The following is a 21,359-nucleotide window of genomic DNA, read 5'->3' on the forward strand; positions in this document are numbered from 1 at the left end:
GTGGGTGATATCACTTCTAGTTCTTTTTCTCAGAGGTTGGTAAATGGGTGCAGGTCAATATGTTTGTTAATACAGTTCTGGTTTGAATGCCAGGCCTCTAGGAATTCCTGTGCATTGTCTTTGTTTAGCCTGTCCCAGGGTGGATGTATTGTCCCAGTCGAACTGGTGTCCATCTTCGTCTGTGTGTATGGATACGAATGATCGTTAGTCATGTCTTTTGGTGGCAAGTTGCTGCTCATGTATCCTAGTGGCTAGTTTTCTATATGAATATACAAGATATCCTGCAAGGACTGCAACAAATATTACATTGGACAGACTGGCAGGAAACTAGCCACTAGGATACATGAGCACTAATGAGCCACCAAAAGACATGACCAACTATCACTCATATACATACACACAGATGAAGAGGGACATCAGTTCGACTGGGACAATATATCTATCCTGGGACAGGCTAAACAAAGACATGTATGGGAATTTCTAGAGGCCTGGCATTCAAACTGGAACTCCATTAACAAACATATCAACCTGCACCCCATTTACCAACCTCTAAGAAAAAGAACCGGAAGTGATATCGCCAACCACAACAGACCAAGACAGATAAATAGCAAGTGGGACAGAACACCAGCGCTTTATCAGATGCTCACTGATGATGTTACCTAGCATGGTGATGAAACACCTGAGAACAATTCGACCAGCTTAGTGAGCAAACCTACAACCTGTTTAAACTAATATTTGACCAGTTTGTGGCATGAAGGCATCCTAGCAAATTGAAGTCAGTGGAAATCCAGGGAAACTTTCCACTGATGAGAGTTGTACTTGGTAGAAAGGAAAATAGTTGTGGATGCTGAAGGCCATTTTTCCTGCCCCAGGACATATACAGTCATAGAGTCCTACAGCATTGAGACAGGCCCTCTGGCCCAAACTGGTGCATGCCAACCAAAATGTCCATCTACGCTAACCCGATTTCCCTGCACTTGGCCCATATCCTTCTAAACTTTTCCTATCCGTGTATTTGCAACATTTAAGAGGCATTTGGATGGGTATATGAATAGGAAGGGTTTGGAGGGATATGGACCGGGTGCTGGCAGGTGGGACTAGATTGCGTTGGATATCTGGTCAGCATGGACAGGTTGGACCGAAGGGTCTGTTTCCATGCTGTACATCTCTATGACTCTAAATGTTGATAATGTACCCACCTCAACCATTTCCGCTGGCAGCTCAATCCACATGTGTACCACCCTCTGTGTCAAAAGGTTGCTGCCAGGTTCCATTTTATTCTTTCCACTCTAACTTTAAACTGATGTCCTCTAGTCCTTGATTCCCCAATCCTGGGAAAAAGACTAAATACACTCATACTATCCATGTCTCTCATGATCTTATACACTTCTATAACATCCCCCCTCGGTCTCCCACACTCTAAAGAAAAATGTCTTAGCTTGTCCAACATCTCCCTGTAACTCTGACCCTTGAGTCCTGGCAATATCCTCATAAATTTCTTCTGTACTCTTTCCAGTTTAATAACATCCTTCCTATAGCAAGATGACCAAAACTGAACACAATACTCCAAGTGCAGCCTCACCAACATCCTGTACAACTGCAACATAACTTCCCAACTTCTTTACTCAGTGCCCTGACTGATGAAAGCCAGTGTGCCAAAAGCCTTCTCCACTGCCCTGTCTACCTGTGACTCCACCTTCAGAGAATTGTGCAACTGAACTCCACTACACTCCTTAAGGCCCTACCATTCACCATAAAACTCTGACCTTGATTTGACTTTCCAAAATGCAACACCTCACAATTATGTATATTACACTCCATTTGCCATTTCTCAGCCCGCTTCCCCAGTTGATCGAGGTCCTGTTGCAATTTCTGATAATCTTCCTCACTGTCCACGATACCGCCTGTTTTAGTGTCATTTGCAAACTTACTAATCATTGTACATTCTCATCCAAATCATTGATATAGATAACAAACAGCAATGGGCCTAGAACCGACCCGAAGCACTCCACTAATCACAGGCCTCCAGTCTGACAAGCATCCTTCCAGTATTACCCTCTGCTTCCTACCATCAAGCCAATAGTGTATCAAGTTTGCCCGCACGCCCTGGATTCTGTGTGATCCAACCTTACAGAGCAACCTACCATGGAACCTTATCAAAGGCCTTACTGAAATCCATATAGACACTGCCCTCCTCAACCTTTCTGGCCACTTTATCAAAGACCTCTAACAAATTTGTGAGGCATGATTTCTTATGTGCAGAATTTCTTCAGGGTAATGTCTTCAGCCCATTCACTTCAATGACTTCCAATCAACATTTACAGTCATAGAGATATACAGCACAGAAACAGACCCTTCGGTCCAACTCGTCCATGCCGACCAGATATCCCAACCCAATCTAGTCCCAACTGCCAGCACCTGGACCATACCACTCCAAACCCTTCCTATTCATATACCCAACCATATGCTTTTTAAATGTTGCAGTCGTACTAGCCTCCACCACTTCCTCTGGCAGCTCATTCCATACACGTACCACCCTCTGAGTGAAAAGGTTGCCCCTTAGGTCTCTTTTATATCTTTCCCCTCTCACCCTAAACCTATGCCCTCTAGTTCTGGACTCTCCCACCCCAGGGAAAAGATTTTGTCTATTTATCTGATCCATGCCCCTCATGATTTTATAAACCTCTACAAAGGGTCACCCCTCAGCCTCGACCCTCCAGGGAAAACAGCCCTAGCCTATTCAACCTCTCCCTATAGCTCAAATCTTCCAACCCTGGCAACATCCTTGTAAATCTTTTCTGAACCATTTCAAATTTCACAACATCTTTCCAATAGGAAGTATAGAAACATTTGAAGTAGGGATTTTTCTGATGATTGCATAGTGTTTGGTACCATTCTTTAGATACTGAAACAGTTTGTATCCAATTACACCTGAACCTGTGCAATGTTCAGACGGGATTATTTTTGTCGTTTTTTTTCACTCATCAATGGGATGCAGATCTCACTGGCTAGGCCAGCATAGGCCTTTGGACTATTTGGGCTCCATACCTCAGGTAGGATATGTTAGCCCTGCAGCGTGTTCAGAGGAGGTTCACAAGAATGGTCTCAGGAATGAAAAGCTTAGCATATGAGGAACGTTTGAGGATTCTGGGTCTATACTCAATGGAGTTTAGAAGGATGGGGGGGAATACTGAATGGCCTGGACAGAGCAGATGTTGGGAAGATGTTTCCATTGGTAAGAGAGGTATAGCCTTAGAGTAAAGGGAAAACCTTTTAGAACAGAGATAAGGAGAAACGTCTTCAGCCAGAGAGTGGTGAATCTATGGAATTCATTGCCACAGAAGGCTATGAAGGCCAGGTCATTGAGTATATTTAAGGCTGAGAATGATAAGTTCTGAGTATCAAGGGGATCAAGGGTTACAGGGAAAAAGTGTGAGAATGGGGTTGAGAAACTTATCAGCCATGATTGAATGGCAGAGCAGACTCAATGGGCTGAATGGCCTAATTTCTGATCCTATGTCTTATGGACTTATGGACACATCCCTAGTTGCCCTTGAGAAGATAGCAATGTTGCCTTCTTGAACTACTGCTGTCCATTTCATGGACCCACAATGTTGTTAGGGAACAAGTTCAAGGAAGTTCATCCAGTGACAGTGATGGAATGGCAAAATATTTCCAAGTCAGGATGATGAGTGGCTTGGAGGGGAACTTTCAGGTGGCAATGTATCTATATATCTGTTATCCTCATTCTTCTAAATGGTTATGTCATGGGTTCGGAAGGGGCTGTCTAAGGAGCCTTGAGGAATGTCTGTAGAATATCTTGTACATGGTACACGCTGCTTCTATCAAGCAGCAGTGGTGGATGGAGTAAATGTTTGTAGATGTGGTGCCAATCAAGCTGGCCGATTTGACAGGAACGATATTTTGTATTAATTGTATTTCACCGTATGCAGTTGATGGATATTAATTGTAAATCTTTGTGTTTTTTTAAGTCGGTGCAGACCAATGCTGTGGTGATTGGTTTAGAGGTGCACTTTTGTAAGATGTATCTAGAATCATAGAATCTCCACAGTGGGGAAGCAGGCCATTTGGCCCATCAAGTTCACACTGCCCTCCAAAAAGCATCTCACCCAGACCCACCACATCCCTGTAACCCTGCATTTCCCAAAGCTAATCGACCTGGCCTGGACACTATGGGCAATTTTGCATGGCCAATCCAACTAATCTGCAAATCTTTAGACTGTGGGCGGAAACCAGAGAACCTGGAGGAAACCACATGTTCACAATGAGAATGTGCAAACTCCACACAGACAGTCACACAAGGCTGGGATCAAACCCAGGATCCAGATGCTGTGAGGCAGCAGTGCTAACCACTGTGCCACCATTCTGCCTGGTATCTGGGGATAAAGGTATATGAAAATTAGTTCCTGTTCCACCCTTTATCACCAGGCTTTCTAAATTTAACACATTGGTCTACCAACTGCAATTATAGAGATTAAATGAGATAAGCATACAAAGAAAGAGAGGGAATAAGTGAGAGTTACAGGAATAGAACTAGCAACTAGAGCTGACAGGAGGATCAGTTGCCAGGTAAGCTTTTACGGTGTAACCCATTTTTTGTGATGCAGTTCTAGTGATTGAAAGGATTACCTTCAGTATGTAGTTTCCGGGAGCGACGTCTGTTATATCAATCCACTGGCAGTCAATATCTGCATTGTATGTATCATAACAACCAGGACCTAATCCCTAATGGAAAAGTGGGAAGTGTAAACGTTAAATGAGTTGCAAACTTCCAGCTCTAAAATATGTTCATCTTTATTCTTTTAAGGGAGAAAGTGCTAGGTTTGAACGTGATCTGTCTTGAGTAGTGGTAGGTTTGCTGAGTGGTCAAGGGTAATGAAGGAGAAGAAAAAGAAATATCAGCTTTTTTTCTGGGATAGTCAAGAACGGAATCAAAATTGGCAACAACGACAAATGAGGGCAGTGAAACCCTCCACAGTTAAAAACCTTGCTGCCACTTACTTGCTTCACTCGTATAAGAAAGGTGATGAATATAATGAAAAGTCAACACTTATTAAATCACAATATACCCCAAGGTGAGACAGAAACTTCAGGAAATCGGGGTAACAAATTATGAGTGTGTAGGGAGTGACTGAATGTATACTATATGGGAGCATTCAAATGATGTGCAATGTAATATAGAAGTATTGATGAGAGAGAACATGTCAGTAAACCAAGAGCTGCTTAAAAAGTCTGTAGTCAAAGCTATGACTCATATATGTCAATATGGAAACTCAGCAAAAGGCTGACCATTAGCCTCTCCCACCATTAAAAAAGTACTCATAGAGCAAACGCAGTCTGGGCATTGTCCTATATGACATCGAACTTTACCAATAGAAAGCAGTAAGATATGGCTAATTGCAAATTATGTTACAGCTATACCCAACACATTGCACATATATACCGCATGGTTGTTGCATAAATTGAAGGAATGCTCCCTATAGTGATTGGAATAAGGTTGGCCAGGTGGATCTCATTGAGTAGGAGTTCCTTGATTGGGGCTGTCAACCTAGGCCAATCAGGGAGCCCTGACAGATATAAACAGGAGTTTCGGGGATTCTCCTCACTATAGGGACTGTCTTTGAGCCACTCTGAATCATATAAAACTGAAAGAGGCCAATCAACACTGTATTCATGTTCACTTTCTGAACATCTAATTAGTCTCAAGGTCCTTCTCCTTACTCATATCACTACATTTCTTACTTTTCAAATATACAACTTCCTTTTGAAAATTACTATCAAATCTGATTCCATAATCTTTTCAGATAGTACATTGCAGGTTGTGATGATACAGTACAAAAAACTTGTCTCATGATCTCATTTTTGCCAATGGTAAAGCAATAGGTAAATTGTTACTTCTACAATTGTCACAGTGTCAGAGACTCTCTTCCTCAGTTTCTGATCTCATATCCCCAACTCCTTCAGTCTACCACAATATCCTAATCCCAATCTCCCCATTGCCACTCCCTCATCTTTTCTCCCCCTTTCCCTCAGTACTGCCCCCATCTCCTAATCCCTACTGTTCGTTTTTTTAATAAATTGAAAACAACTGCCTATAGATGGAAATTTCTGAATTCTCACAGTATGCAATGATAATCAATACAGTGCAACAACAGCAGGAGTTCAAAGCTTAAAGAAATACTGAACATAAGAACCAAGAGGAAAAACCTGGAGTGGCACTAATACTCATAATTCAATGCAAACAGAGCTGAAATTGCTGCCGACATGAAACCTGAATGTCTGCAGGGGATTTTGAAAATTCAAGTGTCAAAATCAAAGTTAGACTCCAGAAAAGGAACACTTGGACAGGGCTGTCGTTCTTTGAGGGTAGGGGGGAGCATGCTGTTGCTGAATGAAAGGCTCCTCTTGGAACCACATTGTTTCTTTCCATTATAAACAGCAATACATGTCTAATGGTTGATGTGTCTTCAAACCCACTCTACCATGCTAAATATTAATATCACTGTGTCCACCTACCTGAGTATGTGCGGTGCATGCATATCTTCTTCGGATGCCAGGGTCACACACGGTGTCTTCTAAACAAAAGCTAGCTTTGTGTCCTTCAGCTACTTTCCTCTGCGTGGTGGCCTGTAACAGATCGTAATGGCTAAACTGATCCATACTGTGGTAGTGCCTGAAGTGAAAGAAATTCATAGATAATACATTAGTAATGGATATCTGGCCAGATGGATACAATTATGAAACTCTACTAAACAAATATGAGTTTCAAAATTGGATCCCTGCTAAGTTAGTTCGGAGCTGTGACAGAGGTTAGGAAAGCACAATTATCCTCCATGTTCCTGAGATAGGGAGCGAAGAGCAAATAATCAAGGTTCCTGCTCCGGATCTCTGTCCAATGGCTAATGCGAGAAAGGTGAGCATGAGAATTCCATATTTGGGCTGGATTCTACTGTAATTACCATTATAGGTAAATATCCTGCTGGAGGGTGCCATTGACACTGAAATTGAAATCAGTATAAAGGTGTAAAAAAGCATAAAGAGGAAATACACTGGCCAGTTTAATCCCGATTCCGTTAGGCACAAGGCCATAATTCTGCACAAATTGATAACAAACTAACAGTGACACTCAGGTAAGCCAGGATGACCAACTTGTGTAACAAAGCCTGATAAAATTGTGTGGTGGGGCTTCTTTTACAAAGTTCAGTTTAAGGCAGTATCAAGGAGCTTACTCAGTACAGTTCTTGACCTTTGTCCTAATTGACAGCAGAATATTTGGTGTTAATAATGAGTGCCTGAAATGAGAACAGATTTGGTTTGTGTTGGGCATGTTCAAGTTGTGTAATAGTATTAGTACTGAGAACACAACCAGGAGTCTCTAATAAATTTAAACAGGAGGTTAACAGTTTCCCAGGGGCCAGAGTTAAACAGCTTTACATCAGTTTCTAACCCAATCTAGATTTGCAATCCTGATCAAATAAATGAAGCCTCTTCGGGACACAGATCATTCTTTATCAGTTTGTGACCTTTCCCTAAGCATATTACCAGAAGAACTCTGGAAAGAAACATTCAAAAAGGTGGAAATTGAATTATGTTTTAAAACAAGAAAACATTTGAGCAAACACACTTTACCCCTTATAAAGATAGGGAGCTAATCTCTAAAGGACTTTCTTACTATTTAATATAGGTGGACTACTGATGCAAAGTGATTGCAGAACAGTATTACATGGAGATTCACTTTTTAAGAGCACAAACATACACATGTATGCCTGTACATGCTGAGAAAAACTGAAAACTGATTTCTACCCAAAGCTTTGCATTTTTCAGTCCTTTGAGAAATAAGGCCTGTCAACTCTCCAGCACTACCTTGGCAATGCTACTCATACAAACACTGCTGCTCATTCTCAGAACTCAGTGCTTAAATATTTGTAATGTATGAGGGATCATTTTTCTTCCTAAGTGTTTTAATATGAGAATGCCAAAGCTCCTGGTTAAACTCACAATGGGTAGGACTTCTTTGAAATTGTGGAACATTTGATCTGAGTGACTGTGCTTTGCTTGACCCCAGCTGAACTACTTAGCCATAATCACTTGAAGTTACACAATGATTCATCACAAACTGAGGAAGAAATGACAGAGGAAACGACCCTAGTGAATATAATGTATCCTTTGTTAAACATATGTGACATCATTAATACTTTGAGAAGACCATCTAAGCCCACTTTCCTGCCTACTGAACTGAGGCGAGAAAGGAGACAAATAGAACAGGTCATGAACAAGAACACCAGTGTTTGGCGTTTTCACAGGACCATGCAAAAAGCTGTAAAGTAAAAACCCCAATTAAAAGTAAAACTCTCACAAATATAACAATAAAGTTTGAGGAAGGTGACAGTCTGATGGTATTATTGCTGGACTGTTAATTCAGACAGCCAGGCAATGGTCTGGGGATCTGGGTTCGAATTCTGCCATGGCAAATAGTGGAATTTGAATTCAATAAAGATCTGGAAATAAGAGTCTGATAACCATGAAATCTTTGCTGACTGTTGGAAAAACCCATCTGGTTCACTAATAACCTTTAAGAAAGGAAACTGCCATCCTTACCTGGTCTGGCCAACCTGTGACACTACAGCCACAGCAATGTGGTCAATTCTTAAGTGCCCTTGGGAAATGAGGGATGGGCAATAAATGTTGCCCTAGCCAGCCTTGCCCTCTTCTCATGAATGACTAAAAAAAATCTTCAAATAAATCCTCAGCTTTATTAATAGGGGTATAGAATACAAGGGCGAGGAGATGGTGTTGAACTTATGCAAAATACTTGTTCGACCTCAACTGGTGTACTATATACAGCTGTGGGTGCCACATTATAGGAAAAATGTGTATACATTGGACAGAGTACCGAAGCAATTTACAAGCAATGGTTCCTGAATGAGAAACTTGTTATGAGGATAAATTGGGGTTTGCTTTCCTTCAGAAAATAAAGCTAAGAGGAGATTTGATAAAGATTATCAAAAATATGAGCAAGTTGATATAAATAGATAAAGAGAAGCTGTTCCTGCTGTGAAAGAAAGAAGAATGAGAGGACATAGATTTAAAGTGAAGTGCAAAAGAACTAAGGGTGATGTGAGAAAAACATTTGTTCACTCAGCGAGTAGTTAGGGTGTGACTGGAGGCAGGTTTAACTGGGGCATTCAAGAGGGTTTTGGATGATTATTTGGATAAAAATAGCATGCAAGGGTTGGTGAAAAAAGCAGAAGATTGCTGCTAGTTAATAATGCTTGTTTGAAGAGCTGATGCAGGCGTGATGGGTTGACGAGCCTCTTTCTGTACCATAATAATTCTGAGATACTCTGAAGTAATTCAATAATGCAAGTGAGAAAACATTGCTAATATTTTATATGACAAAGGTCCACTTAGACACACATACACACCAGCTTGATCCTAATCCTTGCAGTGCAAATATAGTGATATTGTTAGATAACTTGTAAAATGAATCCAGGGTCCAACTGCCCAGATGAAGCATTTGCAACTGAATTGAAGAGAATAAAATATAATGGCTAAATATTTACCATGTTTCAAAAACTTGAGGCATTCCTGAAATTGATGTATGAGCATGAAGTTTAAGATGATTTACTGTCTAAAGGAGCAGTACTTATAGTTACAGTGCTCCTCACCAGATTTGCTCAGGGCTCAAAGTCCAGCTGATGGGGGACATTATCAAAATTGGAATTTAGCCCAGTTCTGTCTTGTCCACTGAAGTAAAATAAGGGACAGTTTTAATAAAGGTTCAGCTGCCCAGATGAAGAAGGTTAAAAATCACACAACACCAGGCTATAGTCCAACAGGTTTATTTGGAAGTACAAGCTTTCGGAGTGCTCCTGCTTCATAAGTTTCAAATGAACCTGTTGAACTATAACCTGGTGTTGTGTGATTTTTAACTTTGTCGACCCCACTCCAAAACCGGCATCTCCACTTCACAGATGAAGAAGGACATGCAAAATTATTTGAGAAAATAAACCAAATAAGTTAAATATTTGTCATGTTTCAGAAACATTAGTAGAAGTACTGGGAGAAATAATAGGGCACTGTTGAATCCTATTACTAATAATGCTCATTGTTCCAATACTACATTGCAATTGCTCAGAGCCTCATGTTTCAGAACAAAATTCAGTATGCAAGATTAATGAACAAAGCTCAAATTTCCACAGTGCAGTATGTTGTATCTTATTTTGACTGCATCCTGTAAGCACAATCTTGCTTGGCATTGACTTTGCATGCAGCAATAACATTCATCCAAAAGACTTATTTTTCTCAGAAGAATAGACATGTTTTGATCACACATGGAAGCAAACTCCCATTCTGTACTTACTGATGACAACTGTGCCATTCCCAGGTATGGCGCGGCCGATTTGGGAGGAAGTCAGCAGTCCCTTGATTTTTGACTCTTTGAGGAAACCGTAGAAGCACCCTAATACTGAGGTCACTTGTTCTGGGACTATAGGCAGACCTAAAGCAAAAAAGACAGACATGCTTTAAGCAGAGAATTATTTCCCAAAAAACAACAGTTACATGAGTCGAGGATCATTTTGAGCCAAGTATGTGAAAAGCACCACTCTTCCAATGTAATTATACTTAGCTGAAATGACAACAATTGGACAAGAACCAAGAATGTACAGCACCTCCAAGGCATCCACATGAAGACAGACAAAATAGTACAGGGGGTGTTATGTGGCTTGATTTTTCATCTTTGCTTTACCAACAAGAGTTAATTGAAAAACTGAAGATCTACTTTATCTACATCATCAGTCAGCAAAGTAAACGAAAAACTGAATTTGATAATCAGATTTTTAATCCAGTTCACAAATTACTGGACTTACTGAGGGGTAGTTTTCAAATTCAAATCCAGACAGTGACTTGGCAAAGCTGATCCTTCATCCTTTGTGGAATCCTAGTTAGTTCACAGGGGTGAAATTGAAAATGACTTCCTATCACATACAAACTGGATTATCTGAGATAAAACCATTCCATTGGTGAACCTGCCAGTGAACATTTACAGTGGCATGGAAGCCTGAACAGAATTTGTGTGACATAATTTAAAAGCCTTATGTTTTTCCACTCCACGATGGCTTGAGAAAGATCCATATAAGTCATTGGTTGAGGAAGTATGTTGCCAGTAAGTACAGGAGCTCTGAGGATTCCTGGACAGAGTTGATGGCAGTTTCCATGCCATTGTTTCCTCCTGAGGCAACTACTATCTTAGACAAGTCTCAGCTCTACAGCAAGTAGCAGTAACACTTCACATGCTACATGACAATGTTGTCACCAACCTCCAAGCTGCAATTGCTCATAATATAACAAGGAAATTCACCATACAAGCAGCAAGGTGGTAGACATACAAGCCATGCTACACACTATATTAGTATACAAAGACTAAATGTAGATTCTTTATTTTTGTTCATTGGAACTGGGGCTTTTCTGTGATCAGCCTGTGCTGTACTTGATCTGATAGTGCTTGTTGATGCAGTCTAAAAAGAGGTTTAATCTGTATCCAACCCATAACCTGTTTGATTTGGACCACAGTTTGCTGCTATTTTATGATGCCTCATTTGGAAAAAAAATATTCCTTTCCTTGGCTCTAATATGTCTCATAACTTGGGGTGAATACAAACAAACAGAAATAAAACTATTGTTATTGGGCCACAGCAGATTTTGCTCAATGTCAATGTAGATGTGGGGAACTAATTTGGTTAAGCAATCAAAAATAAAGCTTTTGTCTTGAAAACATCACATGTTTCATTTAAAGGGATAAACGAAGTTAATCTAAATAGGAAAGTGTTGGTGATTTTTCAACTCAGACCACAAAGATTACATAGTAGGCATCATCACTCAGCCAATGTCAAGCCAAAGTTAGTGATGGGTTGCCAGCTGTGAATTGAGGTAGATAAAATAACAGCAGCTGTGGCTAAGAATATTATGAGGCAGCAACTGTGGTTGGGGCTGGGATTGTGGCCCAGGAACTGTGGTTATAAGGTGTAGTAGAAGCTACAAAGTACATTGTGCTTTAAGAAGTTAAATTTGCTTGTGGGTTGGTTGTTTACAGCAGTGCATTTACCAGCATTTTGCCTGGGCCCACAATCAGAACTTCAGGTTGACATGCTCCCATACCATTGGATGAGACACATTCTGCAATAGTCTAAATAAGGCAAACCCATACTTTGTATTTTTAATGTAGAATATTGGCATTTATTTTACAATATCACTGCAATGGCCAAGATATGATACCCTTCCATACTTCCCTAGAGAAGGTAGTTGTGAGTCACCTTCTTGAATTGTTGCAATCCATGGGATGTAAATACATCCAACATGCTGATAAGGCAGCTCCAGAATTTTGATCCAGTAAGAAAGAATGAACAGTGGTAGTTCCATGTCAAGATGACTTGACTTGGAAAGGCACTTGAAAAGTGGTTGTGCTCCCATTTGCCTCCTAGTCCTTCTAGATGTACAAATGGGTTTGGAAGGTGCCGTTGAAGGACGTTTAGTGAGTTTCTGCAGTGCAAATTGTAAATGGTGCACACTACTGTCAATGTACATCAGTGGTGAATGGATTGAATGGTTAAAGGTAGTAGATGAGGTGTCGATCAAGCAAGCTGATTTGTCCTGAATTACGTTGAACCTCTTAAGCCTTATTGAAACTGCACTCATCCAGGCAGGTGGAGGAGAGTTCAATAACACTCCCAACTTGTACCTTGTGGCTGGTTGACAAGCTTATGGAAGTCAGGAGATAAGACACTTGATAAAAACCTCTCAGCTTGTTAACTGCTCTTGATGTACCTAGTCCAGTTAAAGTTTCTGCAATGGTTACTCCCAGAATGTTGATGTTGCTGGGGGATTTTGTGATGGTAATGCCACTGAATACCAAGAACTGGTTAAACTCTCCCTTATCAGTGCATGATATCTTTGTGCCACCATGTTCTTTGCCAATTATCAGCCCAAGTTGGAATGTGTTCCAAATCGTGTCATATGCAGGCATGTTCTGTTTCACTATCTATTAAGCTGTGAATGGTACCAAACAGTGTGCTCTCATCAGTGAACATCTCCAATTCTGACCTTGTGTTAGTTGGAAAATTATTGATTAAATAGCTGAAGATGTTCGAATTATAACACAACCCTCTGGAACTCCTACAATAATGTCCCAAGGATGAGATGATTGGGTTTTAACAATCACAAAAAAAAACTGTATTGTGCTAGGTATGACTCCAAACAGCGAAGAATCTTCTCAATTCTCATTTCGTTTAATTTTCCTCAGACTACCTTATGCAACAACCGATCAAATGTTGCCTTATTGTCTGGAGCAGTCACTCTCACCATGCATTCAGAATTCAGCTCTTTTGTTTCAGTTTTGTAATGAAATCTTTAGGTGTTTGGCACTGGTGGAAATCAAAGTGAGCATCTGTGACATTATTGCTGGGTAACTGCCACCTGATAGCATTGTATCTATCTGATCCTTTCCATCATTTTGCTGATGCTCAAGAGTAGACTGAGAGGGTGCTAATTGACTGAATTAGATTTATTCTGTCCATTGTGGAAAGGCACAATATGTGGGCAATTTTCCATATTTTGGGTAATCTCATTGTTGTAGCTAGACTGGAATAGATTGGCTAAGGAGGTTATTCTGGAGCTAATTCAGGAGGACAAAGCTTCAATATTGCAGTCAGGATGTTTTCAGAACTGTATCCAGTGCCATAAATCATTTCTTGATATCATTCAGAGTGAGTTAAATTGCTGAAGACAGGTATTGATGATATTGAGACCTCAAAAGGAGGCAGAATTTGATTGTTAATTTGACACTTCTGGCTAAAAATGGTTGCAAATGTTTCAATCTTGTCTCTGCATTGATGTACTGTGTCCCTTCACTATTGAGTATTGTTTAATTGTCCACCACCACTCACAACTGGGTGTGACAGAACTGCTGAACATTTAACTGATGTGTAATTTTTGTGATTTATGGGTTGCTTTGTTCTGTATATTACACGCTGCTTCCATTGTTTAGAACAAGTTTGGAACTGCCAGATGCTGTTCCACAGGAATAGACAAAAAAATGTATTAATGGATGGATTTTGCCACATAAATTAGAGGCTCAGGAGTTTTAGTAAGCTCTTGTTTTGTGGGTGCTATAAAAACAATTTGTCCCATTATTTCCTTCATCACTTCTCACTAGACAGAAAAAGAAGCATCAGCAGCAAATCCAGGGTCTTCTGTCAGACCATTGCTATGTAGGTTATGACAAGAGGCAGAAAGACAGATGAGGCTACAAAGAATTCATAGTGGAGCTAAGTTTGCTAATGACACAAATATAAATAGGAAAGTAAGTTGTCAAGCAGGTGTAAAGGAGTCTACATAGGGGTATAGACAGGTTAACTGAGTGAACAAAAAAAGAGATGTTGTATAATGTTGAAAAATGCAAACCTCATCCACTTTAACAAAAATAATAGAAAAGCAGAATATTATTTAAATAACGATTGTTATTTAAATACAATACAGACATACATGAACTACAAAAAGTTAGAGTGCAGGTACAGTGGGTGATTCAGAAGGTAAATGAAATATTGTAATTTATTACTTTCATGTCAATTTTTTTTGTAAGGAAAATTTACTGCAGCTGTTCAGGGCCTTGATGAGACCACATCAAAGTAAGGTGTATAAGTATGTGAGTTAGCTTGCTGAGCTTAAAGATTTGTTTTGTTCCGCTATGAGCCCTGATATTGCTGATCCCATAGGTGTTCCATTGAATTGAAAACAAGCCTTTAAGCTCAGCGAGCTAGCTTACATACTTATCATCAACCTGAGCTACAAATCTTCTCAAAACAGTATGGTGTATAAGTTTGGTATCCATTTTGAAAAAGAATGTTATTGAATTGGAAGCAATTCAAACAAAAGAGGATTCACTCAACTCATTTCTGGGATGAAGGGCTTACTTCCTAAAGATAGGACAGGTTGGGCCTCTAACCACTGGAGTTTAGAATAAAAAGATGATCATACTGAAAGATCCATTCCTGAGGGTACTTGACAGGATAGATACTAGGAGGAGGATAGGGGAGACTAAAAATAGAACTAAACTTAGTTTAAGAATGAGATCTCTTTTAAGAATGCATAGAAAGGAGACTTTTCTTCCTCTGAGTTCATTAATTTCTCAAATTATTTTCCTCAGAAAGCAGTGGATGTTGGGTCATTCAAGTCATTGAAAGCTGAGTTAGATAGATTTTTGACAGACAAGAGAGTCAAGGGATATAAAGCACGGACAGAAAGGTAGAATTGAGACCACAGCCAGATCAGCCATGATCATATGAATGGAGTAGCAGGCTTAAAAATTCCATATATCCTACTCCTGCTCTAAGTCCTAAGTTCCTACATTTTCAGCTGATGGAGAAACAAGGACCTAAACAATATATGGCCAAGTTTTAATATCATTGATCTAAAACCATAGACTAGAGATTATTCAGTGAGAATGGGACATCAGATCCAAATTCTTGATGACCAGAGGCTTAAACAGAAGGAATTTTTTAGTGTATAGCAGACTTTGTGGAGACAGACAACTGCTAGAACAGGTGTAGGTGTAAGAAAGCAAGCTCAGAACAACAGTATAAAGAATGCAAAATTGCTTTGGCACCTCAACAAAATATCTGCAAGCAATTGGCTTGTTCATTTTTCAGAGCAATACTCTAACCAATCAATGTCAGCCTGTTTGGTTTAAAATTTAAACAAAGCCTATCAGGTAACTGTTAATCAGCATTAACAGGTGCATTCTCCATTCGAGTACCTCTACTAAACAGAGTCCACTTGCTAACCAAGCAGAACCTTCCACTTATGGAATATAAATATTGGTTTTCTCCTTGAATTAGTATTCTTGTGAATTATTCTGATCAGTGCAAAACAAAATATTTCAAACATTTTTTCAGTAATACTGAGATTGCTTTGTGTTATTAAAAACTAAAAGAATTGTGAATGCTGTAAATCAAAAACAAAAACATAAATTGCTGGAAAAGCTCAGCAGGTCTAGCAGCATCTGTGAAATCAGAGTTAATGTTTCGGGCCCAAGTCTGAGGAAGGGTCACCCAACCCAAAATGTTAACTCTGATTTCTTTTTACAGATGCTGTACGACCTGCTAAGCTTTTCCAGCAATTTCTGTTTCTTGCTCCTTTGTGTTATCTTTGGTCTAATAGGCTGTCTCCAAAGTCAGAAGTTCATAATTTGAAGCCTAACTCCAGGACCTTAGTACATAATCATGACTGACATTCCAATACAACATGGTGGAAGTGGTGATTAGATGGAATGCCCTTCCTTTGACTGAACTGCTGAATCAAGACCTTATCTGGCTTCTCAAGTGGGCTTAATGATCTCTCTATGAAAATAGTTGAGTTCGCTATGTCTAGGTTGACAAGTTATTTCCAAACAACGTTACTGAAGCAGTTTGTTTGGTAATTTATTTCACTGCTTGTGTATAGTTCTTTGTTGTGCACAAACCGGCTAGTGCATTTACATTACAACAATGGTTAAACTTAAAGTATTTCAGTTTTTTGGAACATCCTGCAGTTTTAAAAAGGCCTATCTAAAACCAAGTTCTTTCTTCAACATTCACAATCTTTTAAAGCCAAGCTTGGCAACATCAAAATAATTCAACTTGTTTCACATGTTATCTCCTATTCTTCTAAACATTGGTGAGTTCTCATGCCATGATGTTTGGCCCACCAGCCATTATTTTCAATAACAAAGCAAACTATTGGAGCAGGTGGTGAGTGTAAAGTTAGTAGTTGTGTTTGTCCAGGGCAAAAATGTTAGCATTGTTTTATTTCAGACAGTATCTCAAGTGAGGCTGGCTATTGAAAATGGTGTGCTACTTCCTATTTCAATAGATTTGGATCACTTTAAATTAATTGAGCCAAGTCTCACATCTGAAGGATATTATTTTTTTCATAAATTGAATATTCTTCATCATACCATGTTTTTCTCATCTTACAGTTGCCAGGTCACCATTACATTCCACTGAATTATTTCAGTTATGTAACCTGTGGCACTGACTGAAATGTCACCACATTTTTCTGTTTTAGGTTTTAATAAAAATTCTCAAAGAACTAGGACCACTGCAATACTGAAAGTTGCCTTAAAAACGTTACTTGGATAAAAGCTAAAATACAGAAGGTGCCTTTCATGGTAATGCTTTGTAGAGAGAAACTATGGTTCCTTATGTCTATGCTGGTGCTAGATCTTCACAAGAAGTGATCTAATACACCTTTTCAGTTCTTACCCAAGTCCCGTTCCAGCTTCACTTATTTTTTAAAAACATATTGCTATAATACTGCAACTGCTGTAATAAAGAAATCAAGCATTTTGTTCTTGCCTGAACCATTACACATAGTTTTAAATATGTTAATGACTCGCACCACCCAAACAGAACAGAAACATCCAACTTTAACCCCTGTTTTTGCTTTCAACTTACATTAGTCAAAGCAGCAGTGAGAAGTACAGTCAGCCTCAGCAAAAGTAGGTTGGTGTGGGAATGAATGAGTTAAGGCAGTTCATTCCAAAACATTGGCAATAAAGTGCTTTTCTAATGTATCAAGTGAAGGCAGGATCAAGGTAATCTATAATCCCAGCAATCCTCTCCTCCCCCACCATAGTTTTTTTTAATCAGGCTGACATTTACCACCCAAATTTAAATATATTTTGATAAAAGAATGGACTTCCTATAGCCCTGAAATGTCAAGAAAGCCAACAACAGAAAAAATATATTTTAAAGCACCATAACGATAGGAGTTAAAAATGTTTTCTTTAATAACGGCAGAGCTCTATTACAGCACAAACAATTTTATTTTGTATTCAATGTTGGATAGCCTCATATTTTTTCTTGCCTTTAGCAAAGTTTTGGAATAGGAAATATAAGTTTGATTTGGCTATTGGGTAAGTACTTGCTATCCATCTTGGTTCTCAAATACTCACTGTTGTTTGGTGCCAAAACAAAATCTCAACTATGCAAACTGTATGCCAGTCACACACCCTTACCTTGAACTGCCAATCCTAAATGAACAGCTGCTACATAGCCAGACCTTCTTCACATTATTGGTTTATCTGCCTATTGTAGAGTTTTACAGAATACGAAGAAAAAACCTTTTGTCCCATCCTGACTGCAGCAGTTATCAAGCACCTACAGACAACAGTCCCACTTTCCCACCTCTTGGCCCACAGCCTTGCACACTGTGGCATTTCAAGTGTTTAATTAATTCCTCCTGGGCCACATCTCCTGTTTCTGCACATCTTTCAATATTTCTTTGGGTCTATTAGGTGAGAAAGGAGCCTGGTTGACTATTGTTCAATGTTTTCCCTCTCCAAGGACAATAAGAGAAAATGTACTCTGGATGAGGAAATAAAAGGAGGCTAGGTTCTAGGAGTAATTTTCTACCAAGCAACACAATGGTTAATGTAACAAGAGTAAAGAGAGGGGGCACAGAAGTATGTAGAGAGAGCACAAAGAAAAACAAGGTGTGCAGATATTAACACATTTTTAAATTATGCTTATATGTTTATCACTTATTTAGCATTTCAGATTTTAGCCATAAAGTTTAAAGGGTTTATTTTAACTGTCATCCATTTTACATTATTGCACAATGAGTCAGCTACTGACAGGGAGAGATGTAAAGTAAGCTGCTAACTTAGTATTACCCAGATCTACTTCAGTACATTTATTGCTGCACTGGTATTTTTGTAAAATCATCGTATTAAGCTTTATTTATCATGACACACAGAATTAAAGAAAACCTTGGTCAACCTAAAAAGAGAGAAATTTCCCTGGGCCTGCTGATACATTAAGTGTTTGTTTCTGAATTTAGCCATTCACAACATCTTTGTTTTTGTTTGTATTTGATTTGCATTACAGCATCACAACTAAACTAGCCCACAAACAGTACCCAGTGCCACCAACCATTCTAATATAATATTAATGAATAATAAGGCAACATTTTTATATTTCTGGAAGGAGATGTGATATGATAAGAAGGTAAGTTAGCGATTTCTTTCCTCTTACAATTACCAATATATGATCCTTCCATGAAGCGACTTTACTCAGTTAATATCTGAAAAATAACAAAGCCAGTCATCTACCAGATGAAAATGCCCAATGAGCTCCTCACTTTTTATTTATTTAAAAATATTTAGCATAGTAATCTGTGGAGGCTACAGGGTTATGTGTACACTTCAGCTGAACAAGAAAATGCTAACGGATGACAGAATGACTTTCCTTTTTTGCAAAATAATCTAAAAATCATATACTTTCAAGAAATTATTTTGCAATTAACAAAGATTTTTATATATCTATTTTCATGAATAATAATCAATGTATCCTTGCACCTCCATCATCACAACAGAACCATATATTGCTAGAATATTACAGAAAGTTGATACATATACTGGTGTAAGACGAAAATTGCAGAATATATTTTAGAAAAATCTCTAAATAAATCTGTAAAAGAGAAAGCAATAAGTTTAAACTTTAAAATTATATTTTATTCTTTCCTTATGTACGTTCTAATAGAATATCAAAGAAGTCTGAACCATCTATAAACTATAAATTCAGATGAAATGTCTGAACTCAATTTTTGATAAATAGCAAGCTCTCCTGGTCCTGATTGGAATAAGAGCTATAGTGTGAGGTGTCTGATTATCATTTTGATTTTTAGATCTATTGGTTCATTGTAGAATTGGTAGGTCTTACCTTGAGAGGCAATTCTCCTCAGCCGCACATCTCAATGCATACATGTGCATCCTTTGGATATACATGGACGCTTGAATGTAATATGGATCAGGAACTAAGTCAGGAAGCCCTGGAAAAGAAACGTAAGCATGTTTGTGTTGAGTTTTCTCAATCAATTGAAACTATAAGGCAAACTGGTGCAAACTGAGACATTGGATTCATCTAGGTTTCATAATTCAAACATACAGCTGGAGTGTCTGGCTGCAGAACTATTGAAAGTCCATTAAATTATGAAAGCTACCATTTTTTACTTTAGCCATGCACAAAAGTATATATTTCCTGCACCATCCATTTGTTTCTGGGATTTGGGAATGTCATCAATGTCGAGTTCCAAAAATCAAATTGCAGACATGACAAAAAGAGGTAGGGATGTGGCTTAACTTCAGAAGTTTGGCATTGTTGATCTTTAAATTTCGTCAAAATCTTAACAGCTGATTCATCTATATCCCATGATACAGATGTACCAGGAAATCAACAGCTGGCCAAGAATTATAATTTTGGTGCCCAGTCTATTTTCAGTTGAGCATATTTCCAATTACACCACTGAGACACAATTGACTTTCTTGTCCAAAGCTGTTCCAGTTCTACTTAGACACAATTATTACAAAGCCTACAATAAAAATAAAATTTCCATCATGGAGGATGGTATCCATATAACCCATGTAGTGTTTGAAGATGATTAGCAAGCTCTTTAAATCTCCTGGTCCATATTCCTCTTAAAAGAATCAAGAATAAATCAGCTTGTTATTCATTTTCTTTGTTGTTTGTGGGATTTTGATTTGTGTAAATCAGTTAATTTGCTAGTTGTGAAATATCTCCTGTGTTTTAAGACTGTGATTCATTCAGGTTGCTGTCATACACTATGTTAACTGAGCTGGGGCTGTCAGTGGGGGAGCTGATTGCACACGTAATAAATTGCTCATATGAAATTTTTGTGTTACTGTCTAGTAATTTACAAAAATGTTAAATATTCAGTGAAATCCAGGTGGATATGCTTCTGATACAAGTGCATTATTACACAATAACAGTATTAATAGCAAACAAACTAATAATGTTAAACATGTTAGTTTGGTCCATCGTCAATGCAATCTGTTTCGTTGAGGGGAGTACCTTGTACTTGGCATAGCATAACAATAAATTTTATTTATATAGTACTGTGAACACTTTTGTAAAATGTGTTAAGTGTGATCAAACAAAATTTCATGGAAAGCCACACCTATTAGGAGACGAAGTTTGATCAAAGAATTTTATTTCAGAATAGGAGGGATAGCATGGTGGAAATGTTTAAGGAGAAAATTTCAAAGCTTAGATCTCAGCAAATGAGTTATGTAAGTTTGAAGACAGGTAATTCTATGGTGGTCTAACCAAAGGCATGGATGTGGGCAGCACGGTGGCACAGTGGTTAGCACTGCTGCCTCACAGCACCAGAGACCCGGGTTCAATTCCCGCCTCAGGCGACTGACTGTGTGGAGTTTGCACATTCTCCCCGTGTCTGCGTGGGTTTCCTCTGGGTGCTCTGGTTTCCTCCCACAGTCCAAAGAT

At 38.9% G+C, this 21,359-nt stretch overlaps 1 protein-coding gene across 2 annotated transcripts in view; it reads right to left on the reverse strand.

Annotated features, from left to right (window-relative positions):
- The window catches only part of LOC122565226 (protein-lysine 6-oxidase-like), a 39,368-nt gene that overhangs the window by 12,598 nt on the left and 5,411 nt on the right, over window positions 1–21,359 (reverse strand). The window contains exons 3-6 of one of the 2 annotated variants that reach the window (XM_043720984.1): window positions 19,779–19,887; window positions 10,385–10,522; window positions 6,538–6,694; window positions 4,651–4,746 (exon numbers count right to left, since the gene is read on the reverse strand). In XM_043720984.1, coding sequence (XP_043576919.1) covers window positions 4,651–4,746; window positions 6,538–6,694; window positions 10,385–10,522; window positions 19,779–19,887 — 500 coding nt within the window. The remainder of the gene's footprint in view (window positions 1–4,650; window positions 4,747–6,537; window positions 6,695–10,384; window positions 10,523–19,778; window positions 19,888–21,359) is intronic. The other variant, XM_043720985.1, reaches the window with a different exon arrangement.

The sequence above is a fragment of the Chiloscyllium plagiosum genome, chromosome 31 (genome assembly GCF_004010195.1).
Source record: "Chiloscyllium plagiosum isolate BGI_BamShark_2017 chromosome 31, ASM401019v2, whole genome shotgun sequence".
NCBI classification, from domain to species: Eukaryota; Metazoa; Chordata; class Chondrichthyes; order Orectolobiformes; family Hemiscylliidae; genus Chiloscyllium; species Chiloscyllium plagiosum.